The 21,237-nt window shown below is 44.8% G+C and overlaps 2 protein-coding genes across 2 annotated transcripts in view; one reads left to right on the forward strand and one right to left on the reverse strand.

Moving 5' to 3' along the window:
• Positions 1-21,237, reverse strand: part of LOC133551882 (protein phosphatase 1E-like) — a 291,522-nt gene that overhangs the window by 90,045 nt on the left and 180,240 nt on the right. The gene's annotated exons all lie outside the window — the stretch shown is intronic.
• On the forward strand, positions 5,565-16,775 carry LOC133551875 (nonsense-mediated mRNA decay factor SMG8-like). The gene is made up of 5 exons (XM_061899052.1): positions 5,565-6,305; positions 10,441-11,344; positions 11,401-11,546; positions 12,857-13,741; positions 16,042-16,775. Exons 1-5 carry the CDS (start codon positions 5,688-5,690, stop codon positions 16,246-16,248), a joined length of 2,760 nt encoding a protein of 919 aa, XP_061755036.1. The 5' UTR covers positions 5,565-5,687; the 3' UTR covers positions 16,249-16,775.

A 21,237-nucleotide genomic window follows, 5' to 3' on the forward strand; every position in this document is an offset into this window, starting at 1 on the left:
TAGTGATTTAGGGCTATATAAGTAAACATTGATTGATTGATTGATTGATTGATTGATTGATTGATTGACCTGCTACAGCCTTACTCTCCTAGTCTTTCTTGCAGCAAAGTCAATCAATCAATCAATCAATGTTTATTTATATAGCCCCAAATCACAAATGTCTCAAAGGACTGCACAAATCATTACGACTACAACATCCTCGGAAGAACCCACAAAAGGGCAAGGAAAACTCACACCCAGTGGGCAGGGAGAATTCACATCCAGTGGGACGCCAGCGACAATGCTGACTATGAGAAACCTTGGAGAGGACCTCAGATGTGGGCAACCCCCCCCCCTCTAGGGGACCGAAAGCAATGGATGTCGAGCGGGTCCAACATGATACTGTGAAAGTTCAATCCATAGTGGCTCCAAGACAGCAGCGAGAGTCCCGTCCACAGGAAACCATCTGAAGCGGATCAGCAGCGTAGAGATGTCCCCAACCGATACAGGCGAGCGGTCCATCCTGGGTCCCGACGAGCGGTCCATCCTGGGTCTCGACTCTGGACAGTCAGTACTTCATCCATGGTCATCGGACCGGACCCCCTCCACAAGGGAGGGGGGGACATAGGAGAAAGAAAAGAAGCGGCAGATCAACTGGTCTAAAAAGGAGGTCTATTTAAAGGCTAGAGTCATCTACAACACCATCGTATGACAAACTGATTTGAGACCACATGATTTCTGCTTATGATGGAAAGTCCACTGAGAGATTCTTGCATCATAGTAGATCTCAGGTAGGTTTTAATGAGTTTGAGCTTAGAGAAGCTTCTTTCAGCAGCAGCCACTGTAACAGGAAGAGTGGCAGAGATTCTCAGAGCAACCCACATGTTGGGGTACATTTCTGCCAGCTTCTTCTCATGCAGGAAGGTCAAGAGTTCCACGTTTGTCATGTTCTTTGATGGCAATGGTGGGAAATTCTGCATTTCCATTGCAAGTTCTGTGCCATTAATGTCATGGGTCAGAGTAGTCCTCAGGGTTTGGCACTGCTGTAGCAGCTCTTCTTTTTGTAAGTTGTGGAAATTGAGGAGTACTCCAAACTTGTCATTCACCTCTCCAAGGCTCTGAAATCTCTCATCAAGTGAAGAGATGGCTGTATCCACTACCACATTAAAAAATGTGCTTTCCATTTTTTTTTTTAAGTGCATCTTGTATGGGCTCATCTGGAGACTCATAACCGAAGTGCCTTTTGGTGGTTCTCAATCGCTTTTGTTTGAGTTCAGTCTCCACATTCGTTTCTTCACACATCTCCTTTGCCGTTGTCTGTGCATCAGAAAATCCAGTGTTTCTGTTGCTGGTGAGGGAATCTTTGGTTTTCTTCATCAAGTCGACAGTTACATCGAGCTGCGTGGAGGGCGACTGCATGAGTTTACTCACATACTGGATCTGGCTGAGAATGTCATACCATGGATGGCTGTACAAATGCAAAAACGATAGGATCCAATCTCCTCAGCCACAGACTGGGCTTCAACTCTCACAACAGTGTCTGTAGTTGAAGAGAGGAGTATGTGACACCATTGAGTATTACAGACTAATAATAAAAACATATGATTCCAGGAAGAAAATGAAATTATATAATAGATGAAAAACCAAAGAGATATACAGTATGTACAGTTGTGATCAAAATTATTCAACCCCCACACAATTTTGGTGTTTTAGCAAGTTGGACATTTATTCCGTATTTTGTTTATAGTCATATCAAATAAAGATGCATTAAATAGACAAATGAAACTTGAATTACAACATTATATTTTGTAACATACCAAACAGTGTCATTTCTCTTAATATCTCATTGACGGAATTATTCAACCCCTTGAAGATCATAACTCTTAAGAACAGAATTTGAATAATGTCTTTTCAATCAGGTGTTGAAAACACCTGTAGATGTGATTAGAACCATAACGAGCAACAATTAAACTGATTGAAAAAGACTGTGACGCTCAGCTTCTTGTAGATGGTCAGTGGTGTATTTGCAACATGGTGAAGTCCAGGGAGTGGTCAAAGAAGTCAAGAGAGGAGGTCATTTCTCTTCATAAGAAAGGATATGGATATAAGAAAATAGCAAAGACATTACACATTCCAAGAGACACAGTTGGGAGCATAATTCGCAAGTTTAAAGCTAAAGGCATAGTGGAAACACTACCTGGGCGTGGTAGAAAGAGGATGCTGTGTGCAACTGCTGTCCGGGATTTGAAGCGTACAGTGGTGAAAAGAGCTGAGGAACTACAACAGGACATTGCAGAGAGGGGAACGCAGGTTTCGTCCCAGACAATAAGGCGCGCACTACGAGATGAAGGCCTCCATGCCAGAACTCCCAGGCGCACCCCACTTCTGACTACCAGGCACAAGAAAAATAGACTCCAGTATGCCAAGAACCATCTGGACAAACCCCAAAGGTTTTGGGAAACTGTTCTATGGAGTGGACTATGAATCAACGTTATGTCTGGAGGAGAAAAAAATGAAGCTTACATAGAGAAGAACACCTTGCCTACTGTTAAGCATGGTGGGGGGTCAATCATGCTCTGGGGCTGTTTCTCTGCCTCAGGTACCGGGAATCTCCAGCGCGTTCAAGGCATTATGAATTCTATTTCCTAGCAGGATATATTAGCTGCAAATGTCATGAAGTCAGTGACGAAGCTGAGGCTTGGGAGACGTTGGACCTTCCAACAGGACAAGGATCCCAAGCATACCTCCAAATCAACATCAGAGTGGTTGCAGAAGAAGGGCTGGAAGACTCTGGAGTGGCCTTCACAGTCGCCAGACCTAAATCCTCTAGAAAAGCTGTGGTGGGACTTGAAGAAGGCAGTTGCAGCACGCAAGCCCAAGAATATGAATGAACTGGAGGCCTTTGCCCAAGAGGAATGGGCTAAAATACCTGTAGATGGTTGCAAGAAGCTTGTGTCCGCTTATGTATCACCTTTGAAGGATGTCATTACTGCCAAAGGGTGTTCTACTAAGTACTAAAGATGCATGGAACTAGGGGGTTGAATCATTTTGTCAATGAAATATTAAGAAAAATGTCCTTTTTTGGTATTTTGTAAAATACAGTGTTACAATTTAAGTTACATTTGTCTATTTGACACATCTTTATTTGATATGACTATAAACAAAATACGGAATAAATGTCCAACTTGCTAAAACACCAAAATTGTGTGGGGGTTTGAATAATTTTGATCACAACTGTATGATGTTAACTGGTATGCAGATTAGATTAGATTCAATTTATTGTCATCATTACAGTGAAATGCTGAATAGCCAAATGCAAAGTAAGAGTATAATATATTACATGAGAATGTTATGTTATGAGGACCACTGGTGTAAAGGACCAAAATAGAAATGTCCTGCCCTTTTCTGACTTTGAGTCCCTGCTCCAGGGGGCGATGTTCCGAAGGCGTTTGTTTGATGGTTAAACGGCAAGGCCAAAGAGGAGGAGAAGAACGCTTGCGTAAATGGCGTAAACTATCCTTAATGCTGAAACGTCAGTTGTCAGAATTTCAGCATTAATAATTTACACATTATCTTGAAATCAATGACTTACTTTCATTATAATATGAGTCCATTGCATCAGCTGTTGATTCTTGCTCACACACATACATTTTCCGGATTAAAAACTATCATGGAATGAAACGTCAGTTGTCAGAATTTCAGGATAGTTTACGCCATTTACGCAAGCGTTCTTCTTCTCCTCCTCTTAGGCCAGGGGTCGGGAATCTTTTTGGCTGAGAGAGCCATGGAAGCCAAATATTTCAAAATGTATTTCCGTGAGAGTCATATCATATTATTTGACACTGAATACAACTAAATGTGTGCATTTTTAAGTAAGACCAACATTTTTACAGTATAATAAGTCTCTTATTCTTTTTAATAACATTGTTATTCGGAAGCTAACCAATAATAAATCAATTGTCATGTCTGTTGATCATGTTTTTGTTTGGCCATGTGCTGTTTGTCCTTTGGACTCTTTAAGTTCCTGTTTTTTCCACTCCCTTGTCTTGTTTCCTTGGTTACTCATTTCGTCTACCTGTCTCTGGTGGACAAAATGCCCGCTCACCTGCCTCCCGAGCACTAATCAGAGGCAGTATTTAAGCTTGTCTTTGCCAGTCAGTCGCCCTGGCGTCAATGTGATCTTTTCACGTATTGCCATAGTTTCGTGCTTCATGCCATGCCAAGTAAGTTTTGTTTGATTTATGTTCTTAGTCTGTTTATGCGTTAGCTTTGTTCCTTAGCCCAAGTTGTGCCTCCACTGTGAGCGATTTTTGTTTGTATCTTTTTTTAGTTTAAATTAAATCATGTTTTTACCTAAATGCCATGTCCCGAGTAGTCCGTCTGCCTTCCTGGGAGAACGACCCTGCAGCAAGCTGCGACCCCCCCATTGTGACATAAAATACTTCTTACCATTAATGCGACTTCTTGAACAGGTGCGGTAGAAAACGGATGGATGGATTTAAATGCATGTGAATGTTTGATATTCTGCACGTTATTTTTAGCACTGTGATTACCAGCGAAATTATTCATAATTATCGCGTTAAGCAATGTCAGCTAAGATTTATATGAGAGCCAGATGCAGTCGTCCAAAGAGCCACATCTGGCTCTAGAGCCATAGGTTCCCTACCCCTGACTTAGGCCTTGCTGTTTAACCATCAAACATACGTTGTCACGCCAAATTTCTTCTCCCTACAACCGGGGTCATGATTAACACGGACATTTTTTTAACGCTATATTATAAAAATATAACGCTATATTATAAAAAAACAGACGTTTTTTTAACGCTATATTATAAAAAAAAAATTAAAAACAATTTACAAACACGAGCTATGGGATTTTATAGTATATTGCTGCCTTTGCACCTGTCAATGTTTACTTTTGTATGCACATCCATCCATTTACTACAAGCTTGTCCCTTTTGGGGTGACTGGAGCCTATCTCAGCTGCATTCGGGCGGAAGGCAGGGTACGCCCTGGACAAGTCGCCACCTCATCGCAGGGTCAACACATATAGACAGACAACATTGGGACGGCGTGGCGCAGTGGAAGAGAGGCCGTGCGCAACCCGAGGGTCCCTAGTTCAATCCCCATCTAGTACCAACCTTGTCACGTCCGTTGTGACCTGAGCAAGACACTTCACCCTTGCTCCTGATGGGTGCTGGTTAGCGCCTTGCATGGCAGCTCCCTCCATCAGTGTGTGAATGTGTGTGTGAATGTTGTCTGTCTATCTGTGTTGGCCCTGCGATGAGGTGGCGACTTGTCCAGGGTGTACCCTGCCTTCCGCCCAATTGTAGCTGAGATAGGCGCCAGCGCCCCCCGCGACCCCGAAAGGGAATAAGCGGTAGAAAATGGATGGAGCCATGGGATGACATAAGAGGAAACGTGACCCCGGAAGTAAATGCGTCATCCCATAGCTTGTGTTTGTAAATTGTTTTTTTATTTTTATTTTCTAATATAGCATTAACAAAACGTCTGTATTTTTATTAAAAAAAAAACGTTAACAAAACGTCTGTATTAATCATGACTCCGGAAGTAAATGGCGGGGGGGAAGGTTTTTGTAGGGGGGGAAGGAATTTGTCGTGACAACGCCATGGGAACATCGCCCCCTAAAGTTACCACCGGAAGTACAGACGGTACGTCACTATTTTGATTCCCCTGCTTGTGTCCAAGATGAAGGAGGCCAACATGGCCACCACTGCGGCTGCGAGCGTGGAGAAGCTCCTGCGGGCCGCCGTGTCGGAGGACGCCGAGCACGGCGACGACGGCCTGTGCGTGGTGGGCATCTTCGGGAAAAGCAACATGCAGGTGGGCGCGCTGAAAGAGTCGCTGGTCAACAACGTGGCGGACAAGCCCGTCTTCTCGGTGTTCGGCGGGCCGGAGGAGGGCGGCGGCATTCAGGCTTTCTACAGCCGGGACAACCGCGTCTTGTACATGCTGCTCACTTCCGTGAGTGACAGCGGCCAGCTGCTGCGGGCCTGCCGGACTGTGAGCGCGGGGGCCGGCCACGCCGACTCCCACGACCTGTGGAAGGGCCTGGATAGGCAGCACTGCCTCCACCTGCTGTACATGTTCTCCGTGTGCCACGTCCTCCTGCTCGTCCACCCCAACCACACCTTCGACGTCACCTACGACCGACTCTTCCGAGCTTTGGACGCCCTGCGGCAGAAGGTGCTGCCCCTTGTCCGGGCGGCCATCAAGGACTGCCCGGTGTCAAAAGAGTGGAAGCTGAACTGTCGGCCATGTCCTCCAAGACTTCTCTTCATCTTCCAGATGAACGGAACTCTCAAGGTTCAGTATTCATTCTGACGATCATAACACTATATATATATATATTTTTATATATATATATATATATATATATATATATATATATATATATATATATATATATATATATATACATATATATATATATATATATATACACACAGTGGGGCAAACAAGTATTTAGTCAGCCACCGATTGTACAAGTTCTCCCACTTAAAGTGATGACAGAGGTCTGTAATTTGAGAGACAAAATGTGGGAAAAAAATCCAGGAATTCACATTGTAGGAATTTGAAAGAATTTATTTGTAAACTATGGTAGAAAAGAAGTACTTGGTCAACCATTCAAAGCTCTCACTGATAGAAAGAGGTTTTGGCTCAAAATCTCACGATACATGGCCCCATTCATTCTTTCCTTAACACGGATCAATCGTCCTGTCTCCTTAGCAGAAAAAAAGCCCCAAAGCATGATGTTTCCACCCCCATGCTTCACAGTAGGTATGGTGTTCTTGGGATGCAACTCAGTATTCTTCCTCCAAACACGACAAGTAGAGTTTATACCAAAAGGTTCTGTCTTGGTTTCATCTGACCACATGACATTCTCCGAATCCTCTGCTGTATCATCCATGTATCCATTTTGGTATAAACTCAACTCGTCGTGTTTGGAGGAAGAAGAATACTGAGTTGCATCCCAAGAACACCATACCTACTGTGAAGCATGGGGGTGGAAACATCATGCTTTGGGGCTGTTTTTCTGCTAAGGGGACGGGACGATTGATCCGTGTTAAGGAAAGAATGAATGGGGCCATGTATGGTGAGATTTTGAGCCAAAACCTCCTTCCATCAGTGAGAGCTTTGAAAAGTTGACCAAATACTTATTTTCTACCATAATTTACAAATAAATTATTAAAATTCGTACAATGTGAATTCCTGGATTTACTTTTCACATTCTGTCTCTCACAGTTGAAGTGTACCTATGATGAAAATTACAGACCTCTGTCATCATTTTAAGTGGGAGAACTTGCACAATCTGTGGCTGACTAAATACTTTTATGCCCCACTGTGTGTGTGTGTGTGTGTGTGTGTGTGTGTGTGTGTGTGTATGTATATATATATATATATATATATATATATATATATATATATATATATATATATATATATATATATATACACACACAGCCGTGGTTCTTAACCTGGGTTCGATCGAACCCTAGGGGTTCGGTGAGTCGGCCTCAGGGGTTCGTCGGCGGTCAAAACACACCCGACTCATCGTATAAATACAAACTTCTCCCTATCGGCGTATTACGGATACAGCAACAGCTGACTGATTTGCAGGTGTGTCATTTGTTGTGAGTTTATGCACTGTGTTGGTTTTGTTGTTTGAACAAGGTGATGTTCATGCACGGTTCATTTTGTGCACCAGTAAAAAAAAAACATGGTAACACTCTAGTACGGGGAACATATTCGCCATTAATTAGTTGCTTGTTAACATGCAAATTAGTAGCATAATGGCTCTTAACTAGTCATTATTAAGTACTTATTAATGCCTTATTCGACATGGCCTTGTTATAACCCTAACCCTCTAACCCTTACCAAATAACTCTAAATTAAGTCTTTATTACTTAGAATATGTTCCCCTAGTGTCCAAATAACTCTAAATTAAGTCTTTATTACTTAGAATATGTTCCCCTAGTGTCCAAATAACTCTAATATAAGTCTTTATTACTTAGAATATGTTCCCCTAGTGTCCAAATAACTCTAATATAAGTCTTTGTTACTTAGATTATGTTCCCCTCGTGTCCAAATAACTCTAAATTAAGGTACCTTCAACAAGGTTAAGAACCACTGATATATATATATACATCTTTTCATCCATCTATTTTCTACCGCTTATTCCCTTTGGCGTCGCGGGTGGCGCGGGAGCCTATCTCAGCTACAATCAGGCGGAAGGCGGGGTACACCCGGGACAAGTCGCCACCTCATCGCAGGGCCAACACAGATAGACAGACAACATTCACACTCACAATCATACACTAAGGCCAATTTAGTGTTGCCAACCAACTTATCCCCAGGTGCATGTATATAATTACGGGCTGCTGATATTATCGGCCGATAAGTGCTTTAAAATTTAATATTGGAAATTATCAGTTTAAAAATCATCGGTATCAGTTTCAAAAAATCAATTTATGACTTTTTAAAATGCCGCTGTGTACACGGACGTAGGGAGAAGTACAGAGCGCTAATAAACCATAAAGGCACTGCCTTTGCATGCCGGCCCACATAATATCTACAACTTTTCTCACACAAGTGAATGCATGCATACTTGGTCAACAGCCATACATACAGGTCACACTGAGGGTGGCCGTATAAACAACTTTAACACTGTTACAAATATACTGTGAACCGACACCAAACAAGAATGACAAACACATTTCGGGAGAACATCCGCACCGTAACACAACACAAACACCAACTCAGTGGCCTAGTGGTTAGAGTGTCAGCCTGGAGATCGGTAGGTTGGGAGTTCAAACTCCAGCAGAGTCATACCAAAGACCATAAAAATGGGACTCATTACCTCCCTGCTTGGCACTCAGCATCAAGGGTTGGAATTGGGGGTTAAATCACCAAAAATGATTCCCGGGCGCACCACCGCTGCTGCCCACTGCTCCCCTCACCTCCCAGGGGGTGAACAAGGGGATGGGTCAAATGCAGAGGACATATTTCACCACACCGAATGTGTGTGTGACAATCATTGGTACTTTAACTTTAACTTTGACAACACAACAAATACCCAGAACCCCTTGCAGCACTAACTCTTCTGGGACGCTACAATATACACCCACCGCTACCCCCTAACCCCCCACCTCAACTTTTTTTCAATAACTTGATTTGATTTATTTTGGAAAACCTTGTTACATTGTTTAATGCATCCAGCGGGGCATCACAACAAAATTAGGCATAGTAATGTGTTAATTCAACGACTGTATATATCGGTATCGGTTGATATCGGAATTAAGAGTTGGACAATATCGGAATATCGGATATCGGCAAAAAAGCCATTATCTGACATCTCTAGTAAGAACCTCAGCGTAGGGGTGTGGTAAAAAATCAATTCTCATATTAAAAAAAAAAAAAAAAAAATCAATTTTTTTTTTTTTTTTGTCAATCCAGCAAAACAATACACAGCAATACCATAACAATGCAATCCAATTCCAAAACCAAACCTGACCCAGCAACACTCAGAACTGCAATAAACAGAGCAATTTGGAGGATACACAAACATGACACGGAACAAACCAAAAGTAGTGAAACAAAAAATGAATATTATCAACAACAGTATCAATATTGGTTATAATTTCAGCATAGTAGTGATTAAAAATCCCTCATTGACATTATCATTAGACGGGGGGGATGGTGGGGCGGGGTTTGGTGCTAGCGGGATGTATAATATAGCCAGGACGAGTCACGGAAGCATGGGATTGTGGGTATTTGTTCTGTTCTGTTTATGTTGTCTTACTGTGAGGATGTTCTCCTGAAATGTGTTTGTCATTCTGGTTTGGTGTGGGTTCACAGTGTGGCGCATATTTGTAAGAGTGTTAAAGTTGTTTATATCACAACTTTCAGTGTAACCTGTATGACCGTTGAGCAACTATGCCTTGCAGACGAGTATGTGTATCTGCGGAAGCCACATACAACATGCTACTGGGCTGGCAAGCCATTTGTACATGTTGTAGAAGGATTCTAAAACAGTGGCTTCATATCTCGCCCTTAGTTTTGATTTCTGGGTGACCATCAGCAGATAATAGCGAGAATAGTTGCTTTGAGAATTCGGGATTTTCCCGAAAAACTTGGGAGGGTTGACAAGCGTAATGCGGTCAAGCGGCATTCATACTAAAAGTCGCGGGCCGCACTAACATTAAATCTTCTTATCAAGGTGCGGACCACGTGTCTAAGACCTCTGGTATACACATAGCACAGACCAACAACAAAAAAACTCTTTATGCTGTGTTATTTCATTTTAAATGTCAAAAGAGTATTGTGGCTCCCGTTGTCTTCTTTATTTTGTGAAACGGATCAAAATGGCTCTTTGAGTGGTAAAGGTTGCTGACCCCTGGTATACATCAAACAAACCTGTTATGACTTTGTTTCTTTAAAGGTGTCAAACGGTTCCGAGTCAGGTTCTAGTTCTGACAAGCTTAAGAAGCACTCCCCCAGGAGGCGCCTGCAGCACGCCCTGGAGGACCAAATCTACCGCATCTTCCGCAAAAGTCGAGTCCTGACCAATCAGAGCAGCAACTGCCTGTTCACCGTGCCCGCCAACCAGGCGTTCGTCTACGTGGTGCCGGGCGCCGACGAGGACCCTGTGGGCTCCCTGTTGGGCCAGCTGCGGTCCAACTGCATGCTGTGCGAGCAGGATTCCAGCATGCAGCTGAGCGGGCCTAGGCGGTACCAGCAGATGCGGCGCTCGGTCCGCCAATCTGGCACCGGCGTGGACCTGTTTGGGGCGTCGGCGGGCGGTCAGCTGGTGGACTGTAGCCTGAAGGAGTTCCTGTGGCAGCACGTGGAGCTGGTGCTGACCAAGAAGGGCTTTGACGACAGCGTCGGACGCAACCCTCAGCCCTCGCACTTTGAGCTGCCGACCTACCGCAAGTGGGCCCAGGTCGCCTTAAGACTCCACCAAGTCCTCGTGGGCGGCGCCGAGGAGGAGGACGACGTGGAGACGGCGGCGAAAGTGCAGAGCCAGCTGAAGGTGCTGGACGCCTTCCTGGACGCCGACACCAAGTTCTCAGAGAACCGATGCCAGAAGGCGCTGCCTTTGGCCCACAGCGCCTACCAGTCCAACCTACCCCACAACTACACCACCACCGTACACAAGAACCAGCTGACGCAGGCGCTGCGGGTCTACAGCCAGCACGCCCGCGGCGTGGCGTTCCAGCGCTACGCCCTGCAGCTTCACGAGGACTGCTATAAGTTCTGGAGCAACGGACACCAACTGTGCGAGGAGCGCAGCCTCTCCGACCAACACTGCGTACATAAGTTCCACCTTCTGCCGCAGCCAGGTGAGCATCTTAGACCGAGGACACATTTTTCTTTTATTTACCTGTGATGTCTGCAGGGGAGAAGACGGACGTGGATCACAACCCGCCCATTCTTAGCCACAACAGCAGGGGGCGCTACACCAGCTCCTGCAACTGTGGGAGGAAGCAGGTGCCACGCGAGGATCCATTTGACATACAGGCAGCGAATTATGACTTCTACCAGGTCTGGAATCCTTCTTCCAGGACTTGAAGATCTACAGTGGGGCAAAAAAAGTATTTAGTCAGCCACCGATAGTGCAAGTTCTCCCACTTAAAATGATGACAGAGGTCTGTAATTTTCATCAAAGGAACACTTCAACTGTGAGAGACAGAATTTGGAAAAAAAATCCAGGAATTCACATTGTAGGAATTTTAAAGAATTTATTTGTCAATTATGGTGGAAAAAAAGTATTTGGTCACTTCAAACAAGGAAGATCTTTGGCTCTCACAGACCTGTAACAACTTCTTTAAGAAGCTCTTCTGTCCTCCACTCGTTACCTGTATTAATAACACTTGTTTGAACTTGTTATCTGTATAAAAGACACCTGTCCACAGCCTCAAACAGTCAGACTCCAAACTCCACAATGGCCAAGACCAAAGAGCTGCTGAAGGACACCAGGAAAAGAATTGTAGACCTGCACCAGACTGGGAAGAGGGAATCTACAATAGGCAAGCAGCTTGGTGTGAAAAAATCAACTGTGGGAGCAATTATCAGAAAATGGATGACATACAAGACCACTGATAATCTCCCTCGATCTGGGGCTCCACCCAAGATCTCATCCTGTGGGGTCAAAATGATCATGAGGGGGGAATAGGTGAATGACCTGCAGAGAGCTGGGACCAAAGTAACAAAGGTTACCATCAGAAACACACTACGCCGACAGGGAGTCAAATCCTGCAGTGCCAGACGTGTCCCCCTGCTTAAGCCAGTGCATGTCCAGGCCCGTCTGAAGTTTGCCAGAGAGCACATGGATGATACAGCAGAGGATTGGGAGAATGTCGTGTGGTCAGATGAAACAAAAATAGAACTTTTTGGTATAACCTCAACTTGTCGTGTTTGGAGGAAGAAGAATACTGAGTTGTATCCCAAGAACACCATACCTACTGTGAAGCATGGGGGTGGAAACATCATGCTTTGGGGCTGTTTTTCTGCTAAGAGGACAGGACGATTGATCCGTGTTAAGGAAAGAATGAATGGGGCCATGTATCGTGAGATTTTGAGCCAAAACCTCCTTCCATCAGTGAGAGCTTTGAATGGTTCACCAAATACTTATTTTCCACCACAAAAAAATTTCTTTAAAATTCCTACAATGTGAATTCCTGGATTTTTTTTTTCACATTCTGTCTCTCACAGTAGAAGTGTACCTATGATGAAAATTACAGACCTCTGTCATCATTTTAAGTGGGAGAACTTGCACAATCTTTGGCTGACTAAATACTTTTTTGCCCCACTGTACTTGCATCTGTACGTCTAACCCTGGCTCCCTTTTGTAGCTGCTGGAGGACAAATGTTGCAGTAAGCTGGAGAGGATCAACTTTCCCATCTTCCAGCCGAGTACTCCCGACCCGGCCCCGGCCAGCAACCAGGTCCAGTGCCCCGCTAACGAAGCGTCCGCGGCAGGTGACGCAGACCGGCTGAGGGAGCCCAGCACCGCCCAGAGCCACACTCCCGGGGACACCAGCCTGAGCTTGGCCCTCAGCCTGGGCCAGTCCACAGACAGTCTGGGTCCTTACGGCGACGGGGAGGCAGCAGCTGAAAGCCAAGTCCAGCAGAAGCGTCCGAGCCTGGCGGACCGCCAGCCCTCCACTGTGGAGTACCTCCCAGGTATGATGCACTCGGGTTGCCCTAAGGGCCTGCTGCCCAAGTTCTCCAGCTGGTCCCTGGTCAAGCTGGGCCCGGCCAAGTTCTACAACTGCCACACGGGTCTGGAGCAACCGGGCTTCCTCCCCGGCTCTTCCTTCCTCCTGCCGTGGGACTTGGTGATCCGCTCCCGCACTGACGAGGAGGCCGTCCTGGAGGCTTTGGACGGGGGCGCCTCCTCATGGCCGGTCCCCAACAAGACCCTCGTAAGCAAGCGGGGGAACGTCGGGAGCCTCGGTAGGGGCCGCAGGAGGGATGACACAGCGCGGGCCTTCATGGGGTTCGAGTACGAAGATGGCAGGGGGAGACGCTTCATCAGCTCGGGTCCTGATAAGGTTGTGAAGGTGCTCGGGCCGGGTGGCGCCAAGGACCCTGCCAGCAGGGTGCTGAACACCGACATGCCGCTGTACATCCCGTCGCCCTCTCAGGGCCGCGGCGTGAAGCCTCACTTTTCTCAGCTGATGCGCCTTTTTATCGTGGTACCAGAGGCTCCGCTGGAAGTGACCCTCAATCCTCAGGTAACACAAACCAACACTCCTCAGTTGTCAACACATTTAAAGGCCTACTGAAAGGAGATGTTCTTATTCAAACGGGGATAGCAGGTCCATTCTGTGTGTCATACTTGATCATTTCTCGATATTGCCATATTTTTGCTGAAAGGATTTAGTAGAGAACATCCACGATAAAGTTCGCAACTTTTGGTCGCTAATAAAAAAGCCTTGCCTGATGTGCGCGTGACGTCACGGGTTGTAAACGGGTTGTTCACAATCATGGCCACCAGCAGCGAGAGCGGTTCGGACCGAGAAAGCGATGATTTCCCCATTATTTGAGCGAGGATGAAAGATTCGTGGATGAGGAAAGTGAGAGTGAAGGACTAGAAAATAAATAAATAAAAAGACGAGGGCAGTGGGAGCGGTTCAAATGTTATTAGACACATTTACTAAGATAATTCCGGAAAATCCCTTATCTGCTTATTGTGAAGTGAATTATATTTATATAGCGCTTTTTCTCTAGTGACTCAAAGCGCTTTACATAGTGAAACCCAATATCTAAGTTACATTCAAACCAGTGTGGGTGGCACTGGAAGCGGGTGGGTAAAGTGTCTTGCCCAAGGACACAACGGCAGTGACTAGGATGGCGGAAGCGGGAATCAAACCTGGAACCCTCAAGTTGCTGGCACGGCCGCGCTACCAACCGAGCTAATTATGCGATTAAAACATTGTGTTACTAGTGTTTTAGTGAGATTATATAGTTATACCTGAAAGTCGGGTGTGGTGACCGCCAGTGTCTCAGAGGGAAGCCATGTTTCTCGACGAGGCAAGGCAGCCGGGGTGAGATTTTTTTTTTTCCCCCTCCTCCACGGTGTAAGCATCCGACGATCGGGGGCGGCTGGTGGGAGGAGGCAAGAGAGTAAGCAGCTGCAGGAAGAACGACGCAAACTCTCCGCTCATGTCTACAATAAAAGCCGACTTATTACCACCATTTTCTTACCGAAACCTGCCGGTTGACATGTGGTAGGGAAACCATGTTCGCTTGACCGCTCTGTTCCATAGTAAAGCTTCACCGTCAGCTTTTGGGAATCAATCAATCAATCAATGTTTATTCATATAGCTCTAAATCACAAATGTCTCAAAGGACTGCACAAACCATTACGACTACGACATCCTCGGAAGAACCCACAAAAGGGCAAGGAAAACTCACACCCAGTGGGCAGGGAGAATTCACATCCAGTGGGACGCCAGTGACAATGCTGACTATGAGAAACCTTGGAGAGGACCTCAGATGTGGGCAACCCCCCCACCCCCCTCTAGGGGACCGAAAGCAATGGATGTCGAGCGGGTCTAACATGATGCTGTGAAAGTTCAATCCATAGTGGCTCCAACACAGCCGTGAGAGTTCAGTTCAAAGCGGATCCAAGACAGCAGCGAGAGTCCCGTCCACAGGAAACCATCCCAAGCGGAGGGGATCAGCAGCGTAGAGATGTCCCTAACCGATACACAGGCGAGCGGTCCATCCTGGGTCCCGACGAGCGGTCCATCCTGGGTCTCGAATCTGGACAGCCAGTACTTGGTCATCGGACCGGACCCCCTCCACAAGGGAGGGGGGGACATAGGAGAAAAAAGAAAAGAAGCGGCAGATCAACTTGTCTAAAAAGGAGGTCTATTTAAAGGCTAGAGTATACAGGTGAGTTTTAAGGTGAGACTTAAATGAGGTAGCATCTCGAACTGTTACCGGGAGGGCATTCCAGAGTACTGGAGCCCAAACGGAAAACGCTCTATAGCCCGCAGACTTTTTTTGGGGCTCTAGGAATCACTAATAAGCCGGAGTCTTTTGAACGCAGATTTCTTGCCGGGACATATGGTACAATACAATATAATATAATGTAAACAAGGAAACACCGGCTGTGTTTGTGTTGCTAAAGTCGGCCGCAATTCACCGTTTCCCACCTACATCTTTCTTCTTTGACGTCTCCGTTATTAATTGAACAAATTGCAAAAGATTCAGCAACACAGATGTCCAGAATACTGTGGAATTATGCGATTAAAGCAGCCGATTTATAGCTGGTATCGGTGCCGGATCAAAATGTCCGCTACAATCCGTGACGTCACGCGCACGCGTCATCATACCGCGACGTTTTCAACAGAATACTTTGCGCGAAATTCAAAATTGCAATTTAGTAAACTAAAAAGGCCGTATTGGCATGTGTTGCAATGTTAATATTTCATCATTGATATATAAACTATCAGACTGCGTAGTAGTGGGTTTCAGTAGGCCTTTAAAGAACAACTCATCAGTATTCATCCTAAACTCTTTGCAGGTCCAGCCAGGTCCGTCCCCCTGTCCGCTTTTCCATCCCGAGCAGACCGATCTGGTGTTGCCACCCGACAGCTTCTGGGTGCTGCGCTTCCCTTTCGCCTACGCCACCGAGCTGGGACCCTGCTACCCCCCCAAGGAGAACCAGCCCCTCAACAACTACAAGGTGCTGCGAGGGATCCTTAAAGCCACCACGGCCAACCCTCAATGACAAAACTCCCCTGCAGTTTTCGAGCAGGAGTTTTGATCGTTGGCAACTCCAAGAACCTCCTGTCAGTTAGTTAGGAACAACAACATGTCAACTCTTCAATGCTCAAACGGTCCCGTTAGAAATATTCCTCCGACCAACGGTGGAAATGTTCGCAATTTAAAGCATAACCACTCGTATCGCAAGGTACTCATAAGTTGAGGTACCACAGTATTACAATATTTGACGTGTGTGTATACGACTCTTTAGAAGGACACACAGTCTGACTTCAGATCGAAATTTGTAGCCTGCCATGCGTTCTTACAAACGGCCAGCAGAGGGCGGTTAATGACGTGAGCCCTCAAGAAGAAGCTCAGGAAACTCAGCCAGTTTAAGAAGGTACATCAAAGTACTCTGTTTTTTTTTGCCAGGATTCCAACCATGTGCGTGTTTTTTTCTTTCCAATATTACACTATATTTCGTACATTCTAAATATTGGTCCTAGAATTGTTTTGAAATGTAGATAATAAACCCTTCTATGAACAATTACACACCATTTAGTGTGTCTGTATCTTTACTGTCCACTAGATCCCCTTTTTACAAACACTATAGTGCACTAATTGTGCATTTGTCCAACAAATAGATGTCATATATCACATACAACAATAGATGTCATATATCACAACAATAGATGTCATATATCACATACAACAATAGATGTCATATATCACAACAATAGATGTCATATATCACATACAACAATAGATGTCATATATCACAACAATAGATGTCATACATCACATACAACAATATACTGTAATAGATGTCATATTCCAATCAATGTTATTATAGCAACGTAATAGATGTCATTTATCACATACAACAATGTAATATATGTCATATCACAATCTTTAATGTCCTCTGTGTTCTTTGATGTTTGATGTTTCCCTCTTACACACATGTGAGAGGGATGTGTACTATGGCTATGAGTCGTTTTTTTTTTTTTTCCCCCTTGGCCTCAGTCTGCACCCCCACTCCAGGGCCCAGGCTAAGACCGATTTTTTTTTTAAATTTTATTTTAATCTTCTATTCTTTTCTCCCATCCCCCCTCCCCCCCCCCACCCCCCCTGTTTACCTGTATGTCATCTTTTTTGTAAGGGGCGCTGGAAGCCGGCAGACCCGTCAGCGATCCTGTTCTGTCTCCCTGTAATGTTTGTCTGATCTTGAATGGGATTGTGCTGAAAATTGTAATTTTCCTGAAGGAACTCTCCTGACGGAATAAATAAAGTACTATCTAATGTAATCAATGCCATATATCACATACAACAATGTAATGTATGTCCTATCACGTACAACAACATCATAGATGACAACCAAATAATAAAACAAGGTGACTCGGTAAAGAATCTGGGTATTATCTTCGACCCAACTCTCTCCTTTGAGTCACACATTAAAAGCGTTACTAAAACGGCCTTCTTTCATCTCCGTAATATCGCTAAAATTCGCTCCATTTTGTCCACTAAAGACGCTGAGATCATTATCCATGCGTTTGTTACGTCTCGTCTCGATTACTGTAACGTATTATTTTCGGGTCTCCCCATGTCTAGCATTAAAAGATTACAGTTGGTACAAAATGCGGCTGCTAGACTTTTGACAAGAACAAGAAAGTTTGATCACATTACGCCTGTACTGGCTCACCTGCACTGGCTTCCTGTGCACTTAAGATGTGACTTTAAGGTTTTACTACTTACGTATAAAATACTACACGGTCTAGCTCCATCCTATCTTGCCGATTGTATTGTACCATATGTCCCGGCAAGAAATCTGCGTTCAAAGGACTCCGGCTTATTAGTGATTCCTAGAGCCCAAAAAAAGTCTGCGAGCTATAGAGCGTTTTCCGTTCGGGCTCCAGTACTCTGGAATGCCCTCCCGGTAACAGTTCGAGATGCTACCTCAGTAGAAGCATTTAAGTCTCACCTTAAAACTCATCTGTATACTCTAGCCTTTAAATAGACCTCCTTTTTAGACCAGTTGATCTGCCGCTTCTTTTCTTTCTCCTATGTCCCCCCCTCCCTTGTGGAGGGGGTCCGGTCCAATGACCATGGATGAAGTACTGGCTGTCCAGAGTCGAGACCCAGGATGGACCGCTCGCCTGTATCGGTTGGGGACATCTCTACGCTGCTGATCCGCCTCCGCTTGAGATGGTCTCCTGTGGACGGGACTCTCGCTGCTGTCTTGGATCCGCTTTGAACTGAACTCTCGCGGCTGTGTTGGAGCCACTATGGATTGAACTTTCACAGTATCATGTTAGACCCGCTCGACATCCATTGCTTTCGGTCCCCTAGAGGGGGGTGAGGGGGTTGCCCACATCTGAGGTCCTCTCCAAGGTTTCTCATAGTCAGCATTGTCACTGGCGTCCCACTGGATGTGAATTCTCCCTGCCCACTGGGTGTGAGTTTTCCTTGCCCTTTTGTGGGTTCTTCCGAGGATGTTGTAGTCGTAATGGTTTGTGCAGTCCTTTGAGACATTTGTGATTTGGGGCTATATAAATAAACATTGATTGATTGATGATGTTGTATTACGTTGTTGACATCTATTACAACAACGTAATAGATGTCATGACATATCTTAAGTTGTTGTATGTGATATATCACATACAACAATGTAATATATGACAGCTATTATGTTGTTGTATGTCACATACAACAACGTATTAGATGTCAAGGGGAGGGGTCAAATGCAGAGGGTAATTTCACCACACCTAGTGTGTGTGTGTGTGTGTGTGTGTGCTATCAGTGGTACTTTAACTTTTTTAACGTGGTGCATATCAAAACACTCACTTGCCTCGTTTCATGTACTTTCCTGTGAATATATTGTTGTGTTAAAATGTTACAGGGCACCTTGTTCCAGTGGATGTGATAAGCAACAAGGAAATGGGTCAATCTAAAAGCATCGTGACACACACACACACACACACACACACACACACACACACACACACACACACACTGGTTATCATTTGAAATGGAGACCAAGTTTTTGATCATGACTGGTGGGGACCACCCTTGCCGAAAATGTAATTTCAGTTCTGATGTGTCTTGTACATGTTGGAATGGACAAATAAAGAATTTCTTCTTTCTTTTACAGGTTGTGGAGGCATAAAAAAATGAGGTAAAATTAGTTAGCTCATACACGTCTGAAGTAATGTGCTGATCAGACTCAGTGGGGAGCCTGGGGGAAAAAAGAGTTTATATGGTTCATGGGGACCAAATTTAAATAATTTGGCACAAGTCACACAAATTTCTACGCGACTACTGAGGACCATTTAAAAAAAAAAAAGTTCAAATTAAATATGACATGATCCTCAGAATACAGCACTCATTTAAAAAGGGGCAGTGTTTTTTTCAACCTTTTTTGAGCTAAAGCACATGTTTTGTGATTCAAAAAATGCGGAGGCACACCACCAGTAGAAATCATTAAAAAAAGAAACTGAGTTGACAGTAAAAAGTTGTTGTTGCAATTGTTGGATTAGACTTTAGAGCATAAGCAAGCATGCATGACTATAGCTCTTGTCTCAAAGTAGGTGTACTGGCACCACCTGTCACATCACACCCTGACTTAATTGCACTTTTTTGCTCTTTTCCTGTTTTACGTCTTGTCTTGCGCTCAGATTTTGGTGTCTTTTTCTCTTTTTTTTTGGTATTTTCCTGTATGGTATTTTCATGTCTTCCTTTGAGCGATATTCCCCGCATCTACTTTGTTTTAGCAATCCTAGTCACTGCCGTTGTGTCCTTGGGCAAGACACTTTACCCACCTGCTCCCAGTGCCACCCACACTGGTTGAAATGTTCTTACAAAGCGCTTTGAGTCACTAGAGAAAAAGCGCTATATAAATATAATTCACAATTCACAATCAAGAATATTTCAGTTGTTTTTATCCTTCTTTGAGTGGACATTGTTGACTGTCACATGTCATGTCTAGACACACTTTGTCTTTGCTCCACAGCAAGTCTTTGCTGTCGTCCAGCATTCTGTTTTTGTTTACCTGGTAGCCAGTTCAGTTTTAGTTTGGTTCTGCATAGCCTTCCTTAAGCTTCAATGCCATTTTTTATGAGCAATCACCTTTTGTTTATTTTTGGTTTAAGCATTAGACACCTTTTTACCTGCACACTGCCTCCCGCGGTTCCCGACATCTACAAAGAAATTAGCTACCGGCTGCCACCTACTGATATGGAAAAGTATTACACGGTTACCGACACTCAACAACAACAACGCATTATGTGGGCCTACCGAGGATGTCGTAGTGGTTTGTGTTGTGGTTTGTGCAGCCCTTTGAGACACTAGTGATTTAGGGCTATATAAGTAAACATTGATTGATTGATTGATTGATCGATTATTTGCTGACTATAATTACTGGTTTGCAAAATATATTTTCAACCCAAATAGGTGAATTTAGATCATCTCCCACGGCACACAAGACTGTATCCCACGGCACACTAGCCTTTAAATAGACTCCCTTTTTAGACCAGTTGATCTGCCGTTTCTTTTCTTTTTCTTCTATGTCCCACTCTCCCTTGTGGAGGGGGTCCGGTCCGATCCGGTGGCCATGTACTGCTTGCCTGTGTATCGGCTGGGGACATCTCTGCGCTGCTGATCCGCCTCCACTTGGGATGGTTTCCTGCTGGCTCCGCTGTGAACGGGACTCTCGCTGCTGTGTTGGATCCGCTTTGGACTGGACTCTCGCGACTGTGTTGGATCCATTATGGATTGAACTTTCACAGTATCGTGTTAGACCCGCTCGACATCCATTGCTTTCCTCCTCTCCAAGGTTCTCATAGTCATCATTGTCACCGACGTCCCACTGGGTGTGAGTTTTCCTTGCCCTTATGTGGGCCTACCGAGGATGTCGTAGTGGTCTGTGCAGCCCTTTGAGACACTAGTGATTTAGGGCTATATAAGTAAACATTGATTGATTGATTGATTGATAGTGTGCCGCGGCGCAGTGGTTGAAAAA

This window comes from Nerophis ophidion, linkage group LG04 (assembly GCF_033978795.1).
Source record: "Nerophis ophidion isolate RoL-2023_Sa linkage group LG04, RoL_Noph_v1.0, whole genome shotgun sequence".
Lineage (NCBI taxonomy): Eukaryota > Metazoa > Chordata > Actinopteri > Syngnathiformes > Syngnathidae > Nerophis > Nerophis ophidion.